The sequence below is a fragment of the Columba livia genome, chromosome 5 (genome assembly GCF_036013475.1).
Source record: "Columba livia isolate bColLiv1 breed racing homer chromosome 5, bColLiv1.pat.W.v2, whole genome shotgun sequence".
Taxonomy (NCBI): Eukaryota; Metazoa; Chordata; class Aves; order Columbiformes; family Columbidae; genus Columba; species Columba livia.
This window is the reverse complement of record NC_088606.1, coordinates 4,442,561-4,457,585: the sequence shown is the minus strand read 5'-3', so window position 1 is coordinate 4,457,585 and position 15,025 is coordinate 4,442,561. Positions and strand designations below refer to the sequence as shown.

The window sequence follows — 15,025 nt, the reverse complement described above, 5'->3', positions numbered from 1 at the left end:
CCTCCGCCCCCTGCTGTGCCCCGCCCCGTTGCCATGGCGCCGCGGCCCCGCCCCCCGCGGAGTCATGGCAACGGGGCGGGGCCATGCGCAGGGGGCGGGGCCGTGCGCAAGGGGCGGGCGGGGGTTTCCTCACGTAGGGTGCGTCAGACGTGGGGCTGTTCTGGGGGGCGCGGAGAAACGGGCTCCGAACCGAGGGAGTCTATTTGTTAGCGGTTAATGTCACCTGAGGGTGACAATATTTAAAGCCCGATTCGCAGAGGATCATCATGGTGCCGATGCCGGGCAGGGATATCAGCCCGTGGCGGGGTGACCACGGTTAAGGCCGTTAAGGCCTATTGGTAACGTCACATCCTTTGCTAAAACACCAGAGAGCACACTCAGAAAAATGACTGTTAAAAAAGCTTCAGCTGGAATTTCCGTCTCAATAAAGATGAGAAAATTCGAGCACAAGACAGAAATCGGTAAGCTCTGCTGCTCGTGGTACTTATTGTTTATACAAGTTGAGCATAATTCTGGAAGCACAGCAGGATCTGGAGCTCACAAATACAAGCAGCAAGTGTGAGGCAGCCCATAATAGGCTGTTGGTGGAGGTCTGCCCCGCTGCTAAGGAAATATCTGGCCTTTTCTGTGCTGCTGGAGATTTAAGCTGCTGTAATGACAAAGAAAATGCCTGCTCGGCCATCCCATAACGGTGAGAATTGGCAAAAATAATCTCTTTGCTTGCTCAGAGAGAATGAAACTACTTCACATCTCAGACATGACTTCTTGTGGATTGTAATAACGACTTAAGTGCCAGTTCTATAACATAAAATTGCAGATTTTTGGCGAGAGCTTCAGTAAACACCACAGAAGCACAGGATTGCTGAGCAGCTGTTGAAGTGTCACTTAATCTCCATGAGCTCTTAAACGCACCTGTTTCAGTATTCCATAGGTAGTTTGTTTATTCATTTTGTTAGGCAAAACCTATTTGTGTTTAGGAGCAGAGATCGCGGGAGGAGGTTTGCAGCGCCCCTTACTTACACCAGCTCAGTTTTCCAAGCGCCACGGAGATGTTTGAAGGCGGGTTGTGCAGAATGGGCACAAACGCGGGTTTCTTTTTATTATTTAAATGCTTTGTGCAAACCCAGGCAGGTGGGGAAGCCTCGCGCCGCCACTCGGGCCCTGGCCCCGCCCCCTTCCCCGCCCATCTCCGGGCAAGCTGAGGGCAGCGGCTTCGCTCGGCTGCCGCGCATGCGCGGGCCTCCGGGCCGAGGCGGCCGGCACGGTCTGGGCTGGCGGTTCCTCGGCTGTGGGGCGGTGAGGGCCGGCCCCGGCCGGCCGGCCCCATGGCCGAAGTGTTCCTCGTCATGCTCTACGAGGACTTGCCGCTCTTCTGCATCACTGTGGTGTTCATCTGCTTCCTCGTTACCAGCGGCCTGGTGCTGGGCTGGTGAGTGCGGCGGGGGCAGCGTCTGGGAACCGCTCCGGCCCTGTGGGGCTGATGTTGCTCGTGGAGGCCGGTTTGGAGTGATGGGCTCCGGCTGCGGAGGTCTGGCGGTGTAGTGAGGGGGCACGGTGTGGGAGAAGGGTAATGTGAGCTGGCACCCCTTGAGATACGAGCTCTGGGGGTGTGGCGTGGGCCGGGGATGGGACAGTGCTGGGGATGGGGATGTGGGGCTTGGCAGTGCTTGGAGAATTGAGGTTGTGTTGAAGAAAGGAAGGTGAGGAGGGCAAGCACTGACCATAGGGGCTGCTCTTATAGGAGAAGGGGAGGATGGTAAGGCAGTATCTGGAGTTGTGTGTCCAGGTCTGGGCTCCCCAGTTTAAGAAGGACAAGAAATTACTGGAGAGAGTCCATGGGAGGGACACAAAGATGCTGAGGGGTCTGGGGCATCTTTCTGATGAGGAGACACTGAGAGAGCTGGGGCTGTTCAGCTGAGGAAGAGAAGCTGAGAGGGATCTGATCAATGGGATCAATATCTCAGGGTGGGTGTCAGAGGATGGACCAGACTCTGTTCAGTGGTGCCCAACGCCAGGGTGAGGGGCAACGGGCACAGAATGAAACACAGGAGGGTCCATCTAAACATGAGGAGAAACTTGTTTGCTGTGAGGTGCCAGAGCCTGGCCCAGGCTGCCCAGAGCGGGTGTGGAGTCTCCTTCTCTGAGACATTCAGACCCCCTGGACCCACCTGTGTGATCTGCTCTGTGACCCTGCGGGAGCAGGGGGGTTGGACTGGGGGATCTCCAGAGGTCCCTTCAGCCCCAACCATTCAGAGATTCTGTGATGAAAGCTGTGGAAAAAACAGAGTGGCTGGGAGAAGACCTGACTCTGAGTGAGGGGTTGGGGATCAGGGCGGGCTTGGCACTGTTGGAGATGGATCTCTCAGATCCATCTGAGGTAGTTCAAATGAGCAGATATGGAGTAAAGTGCCTGGTGTTAGGCCAAGTAGCAGCTAAATCTGCCAGGCTTTAAGGCAGGATTCTTACAGAGGCCTGAGACTACCTAGGACTGCTGATGGGGCACCAGGCTGTTCCACTGCTCAACTTCAGAGACGGGGGAATTTGAGGTGAACTGAACAGGGCGCTGGGACTGGAATGGGGGGAACCCTTGAGGAGCTGACTTGCTAAAGTGTCTAGAGAGGTGATGAGTGGCAGACCCTCTCCTACTCGTGTTTGAGAGGATTCAGTAAAGATATTACTGTTGGCTTTTTCAGAAACAGATCCCTGAATGTCGGTCCATCGCACTGTTCTGTTTGTTTTCCTGTTAACTCAGGAGTGTCCGTAAATGTAAATACTGATACTTGCCAAGTGGAGAGCATTGATTAGCAATCAAAATATTTTATGTAGGAATTGTGGATACACCACACTTCTGGAGAGAATAAAATGGAGTTATTGTATTTCTTCCCATTGACTTAACATTAATATCTGTAGTTCTGCGCTTCAGTGTGTTCCTTCTTTTGTCTCTGTTTGAATTACAGATGTTTTAGCTGTAGCTGTTTGTTCTCTTGACAGCTTATAAATAGTCTGCCAGACTTTTCCTTTAGTGCGAAGTCTTTCCCTTGTTTACATCACTTTGTTAGCTGCCACTGGCTCCAACATATGCCATCTATTGCTTTTGGTGTGAATGAACGTATCTTTTGATCTTCCAGATATGCTTTGTGGAAAGCTTTTTCTCGTTTTGCATTGCCTCCCCTAGTGCTGGGTAGGTGGTAGTGAAGGCAAGACTGCTTTTTGTCTGTTACCTGACTGCTGGATGAAGCTTCACCTCATCATTTACTTGGAGAGAAAGGTGGTAGAAATCCTTTTCATCATTCTCTCTGTCCCAAGGAACACTGGTGGTGTTATATTGTCATCCGCTTCTCTCCACTTTTCCTTTTTGCTTTATCAGTTCTTTAAAGATACTATCTTTACAAAAAGTATACTGAATCATGATTCAAATAAATCTTCTGCATGTATATCCCAAACCAGGGATCCTTTATCAGTTTAATCTTGATTTACCTACTTATAATCAACACTTTGCAATCCTCTGCTGCAAAGTGTCTGAAATAGCTGTGCCAGAAGATCCTTACATCTGCACTCATGTCCATTGATGCTTTTTGGGCTACAGGGTGTGCGGAGGACCATCCAGATGGATTTTTATTTCAGGAACAGAGATTCTAAGTGCATCTGCACTAGATATTATTGCAGTTTATGTAAATAGATACAAACTGTCTTCACACCAGTTTGTTAAGGAACTGTTAGTCAAGTCAATGCAGTAGCCAGGGGCTCAGCACATGCAAGTAGGTGGCAGCTGCTCAGAGATATTTGCTGTAGCCGTCTGACCAAGAGCCTCCAAGCAATTTCAGCGTGGCTGCAGCTGCAGTTGCAGTCTAAGTGCTCTTGAACTTGCTCATGAAAACAACTTGATCCTTTATTTGCTACACAGAGTACTATAAATGCATATGGTGTCGCGTAAGTACATAATACTTGATATATTGCTGTAATGACATTTTGTTTCCTCCATCATTTTTGGCGTCGATTGTCAGCTTGTTTTATGGATGTGTTCGTGGTGGTGTCAGTCAGCCTGAAAAACACCAACTGCTTAGGAATCTTAATGTTTGCCTTTGCAAAATCACGCACTGATTTGACGAGCGTCTGTTTTTATGGCCAGACCTGGATCCCTGTGGCTCCGCTCAGAGTTGCAGCAGGTTCCTGCACAGGCAACTTTGTAGAGCCAGCCCGTTAGATGCTCTGGGGATGGGGTTGAAGGGGAATTAAGATTAGCTCAGTATGGTCCTCTGCATCGTCTTTTCAGCTTAACACTCATATTAGAAGGAGCTGCAGGCTGGGTACCGGTTTGAGGTCCAGGTGGCTCTTTGAAGAAATTTAACTCATGAACAAGACCAGTGGAAACTCCTGCCTTTTCTAAACTAGCGTTGTTCTGAATCAATTAATTTTCCCCTATACCAGCTAATGATCTGATAGAATGTTAGATGGTGAAATACATCTGTATCTCTATTGATCATTCATATAATGAATACTACATTAAAATTTACAGAGGTGCTGTACCTTACTGTTGAACAGAAAGGCCTTTCTGCCTTCAGCTGCTGCTAAAGCTGTATTGGAGGCCTTTTTCTGTGGCTGCTTTTCATGGTGATTATCCTGTTGCTGTTGGCCAGTGAACACAATTTCCAAAGAACGGGGTTTTAACTTCAGAATCAGCCAGATGGTATAAAACAGGAGGCATCTTTCTGTGTGTTTGGAGAGATTAGCTTCACTCAGTTTTGGATACCGAGTAAGTGAAAGAGCTGCTGCACCTGGTTTCTTTGTAAGATGTTTAACTGGTACAGTTCATTCCAGCCTCAGTGAAGTCAGCATGACTGGTTTTACTTCCATGGGAGAGAGATTCGACCCTCCATGTGTGCAAAATAAGTATGGCTGAGCACCCTATATTATATCATTGAAGAAATGCAAACGTTTCCATCAAAATCTAGCAAAGATGGAGTAATGAGTATAGATCAGTCTCTTTCCTCTTTGGTGTATCTGTGACACTCAGGCAAGGCAAGATGTTAAACAGTAAAGGCAAATATTTGTTAGACTCCCAGGAACAGGTTGTTCCTATTGAGAATGGTTTTGAGAATTTTTTTCCTGAGATAGTTTCCTCAAATTGAAAATCACTTTTGACTGATGTTGTTTCCCCGTTAGTCTCACAAAGGGCACCCCTGCACCGTCAATCAACAGGAGGGAGCCCAATGTCAGTAAAAGCTCCGCTTTTCTTCTTCGTTTGACACGTAGGAGTTAGGAAAGATTTTAAAACCAGGGAAAAGTAGCAGTTAAGCCACACAATTGCCTGTTTGGCTCAGAGCTGTGTTGTACACGAAATTACTTCAGCAATTTTCAAACTGATTATGTTGAAGTTGGTCATGCCCTTTTCAGCTCGGGTTATTGATGTGAGACCTATCTTACCGTAACCGCCGCTATTTCAGTGTAGTAAATGGAAAAAATTGATGCAGGGAAGAGCCGACGCTTTGTGCCATTCCAGGTTTTCCAGCACCCAATATGCTGATGGCTGCATAAACCCAAGTTCAAAGCCATTAAACAGGCCGTTGCTTCAGCAGTACAGGTGGCAGCGACAAAAGCACAAATTCAGGAAAGTACAGCCTGAGCTAATTAATAACTGTTTTCTAAAATGCATTGACAAAAGACTCCCACAGCCTCTGCCTGTTGCTTTACTAATGAGATGGGGTGGGTTAATGCAGTTAAGAAAATCTCTTCAGTCTCCAAAGTAGTCTTCTGATTGCATATCTGGGGCAGTTTCTCTAATCAGCTTTTGGTTATTGAAAGTTATTGCTATCACCTTCAAAAGTGAATTATTTCTAGCCAAGTGTAAAAGGAAGTCCGTTGTGGAGCTTGTTTTGTAGATCCTGATCTTCTGTAGCGGTTCTTTTAAAAGCCTCAGGCAACATGAAAATCTTGGGGTTTTTAATTGGTGTCAGAAATCATCCTGAAATATTCTTTCTCACGTTCTTTGATTTTAATTTTGATCGATAGGGTGTTTAAACTTTTAAACCTATGATTTGTTACACTTCTAGAGTCAGAATCTCACTTGGGCTAGCGTGCTAATTTCAGCTTTGCAAGGCTCTTAGAGACTCAGCCTTGATTTAGAGTCTTATTTTGCACTTGGTGTCGAGCTCAAAGCAGAAGCTTTATGGCCCCTGATTTAATATCAGCATATTATTGTAACTGAGGTTCATGTGGAAAATAGGGACCTTGGTCTCCCATAAAAACATCTTGCTGGCTGTAGTTACAGCTGGGAATCTCTTAGGGCTGAATGATTTATGCATAGGGCCTTCCTTTTGAGCACCCAGCCCATTAAGGCTGTTCCATCTTTGCAAGCAGCGAGGTTGTTTTGTTTGGTGGTTTTTGGTTTTGTTTTGGTGGGTTTGCTTGGTTTTTTGGGTTGGTTTTGTTTTGTTGGCCCTGTGACTGGATGTGCAGAATGTCAATTAGGAGAAATCTCTGGTGAACCATTTACCACTAGAGGGCATTGACCATTTAATTCTCTTTCTGGAAATGAGTTTCTTCTGTGTCCCTGTGAAGACTCCTACGTTCTGCCATGGAAAGCTGGAGTCAGATTGGCGGGCTACGTATGCATCCTAGCAGTATTCTACGTATGCATCCTAGCAGTATTCTGCAATGCCAAGCTGTTTGTTGTGCTGCTTGCTGTTATCTTTAGAGCAGAACAAAAAATTCAAATGTGTCAACACTAACTCTTAACCCACTTGTTCTTCTTGTTTTATGTCTCGTTTTATGTCTCTTTATAGCTTCGGGTTGGTCGTTCCTGTTATTCTGAGAAACTCAGAAGAAACAGAATCCAGCACGAGAGTATTGAAAAAGCGGATGAGACAAGTGAAGAATCCTTTTGGGTTAGAAATCACTCGTCCTGCCACAGCTTCAGTAACACGTCAGTGGATTTCAGATGTGCTTGATTTTTGTCAGTTTGGTTTCCTGAACATAGCACTTTTCTGTTTTCTTGCTCTCACCCTATTATCAAAATTCCTCAGCAACATGCTTCTGCCCATCATTACAACAGAAATAATAATTTTTACACAGCTCATAAATGTGGTGCTTTTCAAAGTGAAATATTTGGATATTTAAGTGCAGATTAACTCTTATTAAAGAAGCACCTCCTGCTATAACAGATTTTATAGTAACAAAAACATTTGCAGATTGCTGTGGGCGTTTGAATTGTAGAATTCTATGGAATTAATTATAGAATATATGCCACTCACGTAAATCTGAGTCCAGATCTCCAGCAATGTTTGGAAGTGCACTACTTAAAAACAAAAATCCATATCTTTCTATTTGAGCTTCACTGCAAACTGCATTTAAATATCTGTGCACATCAGAGTTCAAGTAGTTCATAATAGCCTTGAAATCACCCACGTAGGAAGGGAAATTCATGCCCTTCTGCATCATTGGGGAGTAGTAAGCAAAGCTGAGCATCTTCCACGCACGCAGATGTGGAGCCTTCCTGTGAATGAAAAAAAGGGCTGCAGCTGTTTTATTCTCAGCAGGAGAGAAAAACAAGCCAAACATATAACAACTTAGTGTTGAGGTGACGTGGATTTTTTTCCGAAGGTTTGAGCACTTGAATTTGGGGGGACTTTTCAAGAGTTCTGCTCCTGTTTGTGCAGTAAGGGTTTAAAAGTTAATGGCTTGAGTACTTTTAACAAAAGTATTTACTTGGGTGTCTTTACAAAAGCAGTAGAGCGCATAAATGCTCTGTGTCCTCCCTCTGCATGACCAAGAGGGCCTTATTCTTTGAGACCAGAGGGGGTGTTGCAGGCCAGTGATACGTTGGATACCATTATCTAAAGAGGGAATGGACTTTGGGCAAGGGGTTGTGCTCTTGACTCTGCCACCGAGTGTGTAAAATGTTACCAGAAGTTAAAATTTACCTTTCATATGATGCACATGCTACTCTTGTTAGCTTATTTAGCTATTTTACCTCCTTGCACATACTTCCTAATGTCCATGGACTTTCATAAGCGCTAAACCTAGTCTAAACTCTTAGAAAATTAGATTATAATGACAAAAACCTGCAACACTGAGATTGTTTCCTGCGTGTTGCCCTTTAAGTACCTAAACTTAGCAGTTCCAGAGTTCATTACTCCAGCGAGTTAATGAAATCCTTATCTTCTTTCTACAAGAGGGTGTAACACTGACACCTGATTGTCTGGAAGACTGTATTCTTACATGCTACTGGGGCTGCAGTGTTCAAAAACTCCACGAAGCGTTGCAGAAACACGTCTACTGCTTCAGAATAAAGACTCCTCAGGCATTAGAGGATGCTCTGTACAGCGAATACCTCTATCGACAGCAGTACTTGTATCCTTTTTTTCAGTTGTTGTGACAAAATATGCTGATTTGTTGGCACGGGGAATGTTGAGACTTGTGAACACTCGGCAGTTCTTGGCACAATGTATTTATGAACAAATATGATGAAAAACATTCTTAATGCGAACGTCACATTTGTCTACAATTGCAGCGACACTGATTGTTTTCCTTGACACATATAAAGCATCAAAAAAAATGACAAGGAAGAAAAATATTGTCAGTTACCAGAAGATGCTCAAGTTGTCGACTTTGGACCAGTGCCTAGATCTCGCTATCCCTTGGTAGCATTGTTAACGTTAGCTGATGAAGAAGACAGAGAAATATATGATATTGTAAGTAATATAAGAATATATTTTAGGGACACTGTATTTAAGATCTGAATGTTTCAGGAGACAGGCTTGAATAAAACAGCTTCCTTTCCCTGTTCCCCGAATTGGTCCCTAAATTTATCACTGATGACTCCAGGAGAGCAAGAATAATTGTTATATAAAACTATGTGTGCCATTCAAAAGATGCTGACGGTTTTCACAGAGCTTGTATCTGCAGAGATCTTTGTGGTAAGCCCTGTGGCCAGACAAACTCGGGTTTTCACAGGTTAGTAAGCTATTACTCTGATTTTTCTAGTCACATAAACCTGTGGTGGAGCTCTTGGGCTGATACAATCTTTTGGATTGCTGTTGGCAAAGCAGGGGGATTTTTTTGTTAGTGTCTGGCAGAGATATTTGAGCTGATTGCTGACTCGACTGTTAGGAACATAGAAATTACCTTCCTGCGCCAGCCTGAGGCCGTGTAATGCGGTACGTTATGTCTCACAGTAGCCAGCCCCAGGCCATTCACAGGAAGGTGCGAAGGTCCTGCAGGAGACTGAGATGAGATGTTCAGCTCCACAAGAAGGTCTCCTCCTCATCTCTTACACATAAAACAGCTTCAGCCTTCTCACATGCAGTTCAATATCACAGAATCACAGAATCAACTGGGTTGGAAAAGACCTCAGAGATCATCCAGTCCAACCCTTGGTCCAACTCCAGTCCGTTTACTAGATCATGGCACTAAGTGCCATGGCCAATCTCAGTTTAAAAACCTCTAGGGACGGCGAGTCCAGCACCTCCCTGGGCAGCCATTCCAATGCCTGACCACTCTCTCTGTAAAGAATTGCTTTCTAATATCCAGCCTAAATTTCCCCTGGCAGAGTTTAAGCCCATGCCCCCTTGTCCTATTGCTGACTGCCTGGGAGAAGAGACCAATCCCCACCTGGCTAGAACTGCCCTTCAGGTAGTTCTAGAGAGTGATGAGCTCAGCTCTAAGCCTCCTCTTCTCCAGACTAAACAACCCCAGCTCCTTCAGCCTCTCAGTATATCCCGGATATACTCTGACTCATTCTTTTTGGAACAATTTGGGACACACTTTTATCTCCCATCTTTTAATTTCATTGATAATCTGTTAGCACTAACTGCCTGAACGATAATACAAATGAGCTCAGAAGCAAATTGCCTAAATCCACTGAACGCTTTTCCGTATGTTCATTTGGGAATTGTGCCTAAGAAATCTGTTCCCTTCCCAAGTGACGCCTGTCCTCAGCTTCTTGTCATTTCACCTTAGGACTGTGTTTCTCCCTCCTGTCCCCACTGGAGATTTCCACCCCCCAGCTATTTCCCAGATTAGTACATGTCGGTATGTTTAGAGCTCAGATTAGTTTAATATAAAGAGCCTATAAATGTCAAATTTGAATGTGCTTGACATTAACGTGGATGTGAATTCGTAACACCTCTCCTTTGTTATTAAACATAGAAGAAGTATAGCGGGGGAGGTATTTTTCCCCTGGTTTGGGAGAAAAGCAACGCAACTAGAATCTGTTGGTAATCTGGCCAAAAGAGTAACTCCACGTGAACTCCTTGCCAGACAAATGTCAGAATTGCATCTGTTATTGTTGAAACAAACTTGTAAAATACAAATATAGTGTGGAAAGGGATCTTTGCCACCCCAGCCACTATGATATTACTGCAAGGGACAGTATGGATTCTTACAGCGGTGCATTGAGCTCCGTCTTGATTTATTTGGTGTGTCTGTGCATCCATCACTACGGAAGGTGTTCCAGTACCTCTTTTTGAGGGGGTCTGTTTTCATCCTAAGTATGTTTGCAGCCAGATGATACCTGTTTGGTTTTGTGTCATGATTTAGCTCCAGAAGACTAGCATGACCACACATAAGAGTTACAGAAATGATTTGAAGACTGGCAGGGATAAAGTGGAAGAAGACTCCAATCTTAGGCCTGTGTATAAAAGAGAAGATTGAGAGTAACTTGATTATGATGTGCAAGTATTTACAATAAGAGGAAATATCTGGTGCTCAAGGAGAAGGGATTCTATAATCAAACAGCATCACGTTTCTATTATATCATAGCAGAATATATTTTTGCATATATTTCTGTACTACAGAGCAGTGTCACAGAGGAGGCAATAGCTTGAAGATTGAGATGCTTGTGTTGGGAACTGGTCCCACTCCCAGTTAAAAAGCTGCCTGCATCTCTGAACAAACTATGAATTGAGAACATGCCGTTGTCATTGAGAAAGCACTTACGGTGGGATGACATAATACAAGTACACTGAGAACTGTTAACTTTTAAGCTCTTATTATCAAAACACAAAATCTGTCATTTTAATAGAGATTTAATGGCTTTCAGCTTCCAAACCAAAACTAATAGTAGTGTGAGGTTTGTGTGGTTTCTGTTTTGGTTTGGTTTGTCTTTTTACGCATTGCAATATAGAGAAAAAAGACCTTAATGCCAAGGAACAGTAAATTCAGTTAGTATAAATACAATTGTATAGGTGCATATGTATTTAAACTCTGCATGTAATTAGCTAGATTGTGGATTTTGAAGTGCAGGTCTGATTTGCCTTTTAATTTTATTTTTTTTTAAACAAACCAGCTCTCTTCTATCTTTCATATCTCTTTTGACAGCTTCTGGGAAGCACAATAATATTGAATTTCACTTTCATTTTTCCCTGCTCTTTAGAGGCTATTCTATCATTTGGGCAGGGTGAGGGCTATCAGGCACAGCGTGCAAGCTTAGAGTGCTTTTATTTTCAGAAGAGTGACTCTACAGTCAGCCCACAGGGTCCTTCCATAATCCTTTCCAGTGAAATCTGTCTTTTGCCTACTCGGTTTACAAGCAGATCAGTGACACTTCTCCATGATTTTTGGAGTCTACAACCTGCTGTCTGTGTGTTTGGGAGGGAAGTGAGAGAAAGCAAAGACTTTGCCTTTTATGTGTTCCCCTGTAATTGTGCACTCAGATTTCAGCTTGAGCATCATTCCATGTGTTGAGGGCAGCTCAGGCTGTGGCTGCAGGTGTTGTGTGGGATTTTAGTGCACAGAACTCCACTGAAATGGAGCAGAACCAGAGCAGGTCTCCATCTCCCTAGCCAGAAAACCCAACTCTCCTTAAATAGGGAGCGTGATGCCCATAACGTGGAATGTTCTCATTTATCAGCCTGGTGTCAGTCGAGGTCCGTCCCCTCCGCGGCCTCGCACCTGCAGATAGCACACAAAGACCTTGGCTCCCACACAGCAGCAAAGATAACAGTGACTGTTCCATTCACTTTGCAGTGGTTTTGAGTTGGAACAAAGATGCTTGAAGAAAAACATTAATTCTGTCCCCCAGGGTGTTATCTTCTTGTTCTCAAGCTAAATCCAAACAACAACTGTGCTAGCTGCGAAAAATAAAGGTTTCTAACTGCATGTGAAAATAATGAACTTGCTTTCAGTCCAACCAGCACAGGTGCCTTTTTGGGTTGGGGTGAGAGCAGCGTGGAGAGCCAGGGCAGAAACCTGCAGCACCAAGTGTTGTCTTGTGCCATGTCCTGTTTTTACCTCTCCTAGTGTATTTTTTTGATCTGTGCTTGAGGTCAATGTTGTTGAAGTCTTGATTGTCTAAAGAAATAAGAAGGTCAGAGGTTGTAACAAAGCATGCAATTCCAAGCAAACTGTTATAGAGGAATGATAAAACAAAAAGTTACTAAACATAGGTTGTTTTGTTTTGTAGATTTCAATGGTGGCTGTAATTCACATTCCTGATGAGAGCTACAGACTTTCCTGCAGAATATTGTATCAGTATCTACTTCTAGCTCAAGGTCAATACCACGACCTGAAGGTAAGCCACATACTGAGTCTTGTTTCGTTTGGGCAAGAGTGTTAAGTTTAGTTTATGTAGGCTTCCAGGAGCCTGAATTAGTTTAAGACTTTTATTGTCATGCAAAGAACTGGATAATAGCAAAAATTATTTTATTAGTTCAGTAGTTCCAGCCAAAGTTACTGTACAGAAATAATTTATATGAAAATCCTGAAGAGTTCCTGGAGAAATTACTTGATTCTAGTGTAGAGGCCTAAGTCCTGACCATTTATTAAAGTGGTAATAAGACATTAACTAGCTGTCGAATGCTTCTTTTTTACAGAACCGTTGTTACCTCCTTACTAGTCCCTCGAACCAGCGCTTTATCCTGTACTGCCCTTCAATAAGCTAGAAGTTGGGCCAAATTAATTTGATTGACTCTATTAGCATTCATTCAGAAATAGATTTGTCCAAATAAATGTTTGTCCTGGCCATTTTTTGCTGACATAGTTGATCCAGGTAAACTTCCCTGCTGATCCCCTTAAGCTTTCTTTTCATATATGGTCACCATTGTGAAAACACTGCTTAAACTGAACAGAAATGACTGTGCAGCTGCTCTTTATGGCTGTCTTGGGCTGCATGGTAGTTTAGTGGGGTTTTTTTTAGGAGATCACGCCCATAAAATAAGACAAAAAGACGAAGGGGATTGTAAGATGAGCAAGAGCAGAATGGTGTGAGTGAAGTAGATCTGGGGACTTGGTGGGTGGTAGGAATGTGGTAGGAATGGTGGTAGGAATGTGGTAGGAATGGTGGTAGGAATGGCTGGAACCAACCGTCCAGGCAGAGAATGATACATCAGGAACAGAAATCTGAGCTGTTCAAAGCCTGGGCAGTTCTGTTCACGCGTGTATGTTGTTTTGATGACTTACCCTCGATATTTTCCCAGTGTTCTATGTAATTTTATGCTTCTAAAATACATGTAACCGAAGGGTAGGCAACTGTGGGGCCTCTTGCAAAGAGTCAGGCTGGCACAATTTGACCCAGTGCAAACGAGCGAACCTGACCCAGTGGAACTCACGTTGCGTGCATGTGTTGAGGTACCGGGTTAGAGCTTCTTGACTTCTAAATGTTTGCGTATATGTGTATTTTAGCAGCTCTTCATGTCTGCAAATAATACTGCACCTTCTCCAAGCGATACACCCCCTGGCGAGAGAAGCACTGATAGAAGCTTGCTAGAAAAGGCCGGACTGGCTGAAGATGAACCAGAATTGCATGAAGAAACCAGTAAAGACTGTGTTGTTTGCCAGAACGGTGCAGTGAACTGGGTGCTCCTGCCCTGCAGACACACGTGCTTGTGTGACGGCTGTGTTAAGTATTTTCAGCAGTGCCCGATGTGTAGGCAGTTTGTTCAAGAATCTTTTCCGCTTTGCAGTAAAAAGGAGCAAGATGAAGATGAATCAACCCATATCTTGCAAGATGTTCCTCCTGGAAGAGTTTTTTAATGAGGGGGGAAAAGCAGGACTGGGTTGTATGCGCCAAGATTAAATGTAGAAAACAAGCATTAACTTGTATGGGTTTGCTTTTTATTGTTAGGTAATTTTCAGCTTCCTTATTTGTCTTCGCTCCATATGCTCGCAGGAACACTAAATTTATCCCTGCAATGTGGACACAAGAAGTGCGTAGGATATCTTTGAAGGATGTGATTTTATTTATAACTTCTTAGTAGTTTTTCACAGAGTACTATTGGAGGCTATTTTGATTACTAAATTTAGTATATCTGCTAAAAAAAGAATAAAACTTGCAAGTGACTTTGCACACAGCTCATTCTATATTTATTGTATTTAAAGTACTAGAGCAATATATAACTTGGTGTAATTTAGAAACATGGCACTTTACAGAATGTATCACATGAAGGAAAGTAAATATTCTTCATTGTTAAACCCGTGTATATTTCCTTTGTAGGTGAAGGCTGGACTGTGGCAGGAGCTGGGAGTTGAAGGCATTTGGGACAGTTTCTGGCTCTTTTGAGGGATTTGTGTGTGTGTCAGGGGCCTCAGCCAGAGCCCGTTGAATGAGCGCAAAGATTTTTGTTGATTATTGTTGGCTTGAACTAAACGTTGCTGACACTTTCAAGCCTGAGCCTCTGCTGTGGCATCTCGACACACAGACTTTCAGGCTTGTTAGCAATGGCTGGAAGAACTTGTTATCCAAGCAAATGTTCGTTAATTACTCCATAGAGCAGATACTTGGGCAGTTTTGTGGTGCTATTCTTCCATGAATAGCCTGCTTTGGGGAATTTCCAACTCTTTTTACTTGCATGGTCAGCTTGGATGCAAAGTTGACCGTCTACCTTTTATCAGTAGTCCCAGGGAATTTACTTACTCAAAGAGAGAAGCTAAAGAATAGCATAAAATAATTCGTTTTCCCCTGCAATGGTGTGTTGTCAAAAGCATTAAAAATGGCTGTTGAAAAGAGAAAGCGTCGTTTTGCTTCTTAAGAGAGAGCCTAATTCTCCTAAAGATAACGGGCTGGTTTTCACATCTGCTTGTGTAAGACAAA

General features: G+C 43.8%; 1 protein-coding gene across 4 annotated transcripts; it reads left to right on the top strand.

The window, feature by feature from the left end:
• Positions 1-110: 110 nt before the first annotated feature.
• On the top strand, positions 111-14,944 carry CGRRF1 (cell growth regulator with ring finger domain 1). 4 transcript variants are annotated; one of them, XM_065063163.1, is made up of 7 exons: positions 1,316-1,429; positions 2,694-2,766; positions 6,783-6,922; positions 8,172-8,349; positions 8,543-8,690; positions 12,401-12,508; positions 13,618-14,944. In XM_065063163.1, exons 3-7 carry the CDS (start codon positions 6,859-6,861, stop codon positions 13,966-13,968), a joined length of 849 nt encoding a protein of 282 aa, XP_064919235.1. In that variant the 5' UTR covers positions 1,316-1,429; positions 2,694-2,766; positions 6,783-6,858; the 3' UTR covers positions 13,969-14,944. The 4 variants fall into 4 exon arrangements, with proteins under 4 accessions (XP_005511788.4, XP_064919233.1, XP_064919234.1 ...); XM_005511731.4 differs by lacking the exons at positions 1,316-1,429; positions 2,694-2,766 and adding an exon at positions 111-461; XM_065063161.1 differs by lacking the exon at positions 2,694-2,766 and having other exon boundaries at positions 1,215-1,429.
• Positions 14,945-15,025: the final 81 nt, after the last annotated feature.

What these genes read in the sequence shown, in the direction of transcription:
- CGRRF1 (XM_065063161.1), top strand. Translation starts at nt 1,326, where the DNA reads ATGGCCGAAGTGTTCCTCGTCATGCTCTACGAGGACTTGCCGCTCTTC. An exon ending in TGCCACAGCTTCAGTAACAC is followed by an intron (nt 6,923 to 8,171) that starts GTCAGTGGATTT and finishes TCTTTCTACAAG; the next exon opens with AGGGTGTAACACTGACACCT. An exon ending in GTCAATACCACGACCTGAAG is followed by an intron (nt 12,509 to 13,617) that starts GTAAGCCACATA and finishes TGTGTATTTTAG; the next exon opens with CAGCTCTTCATGTCTGCAAA.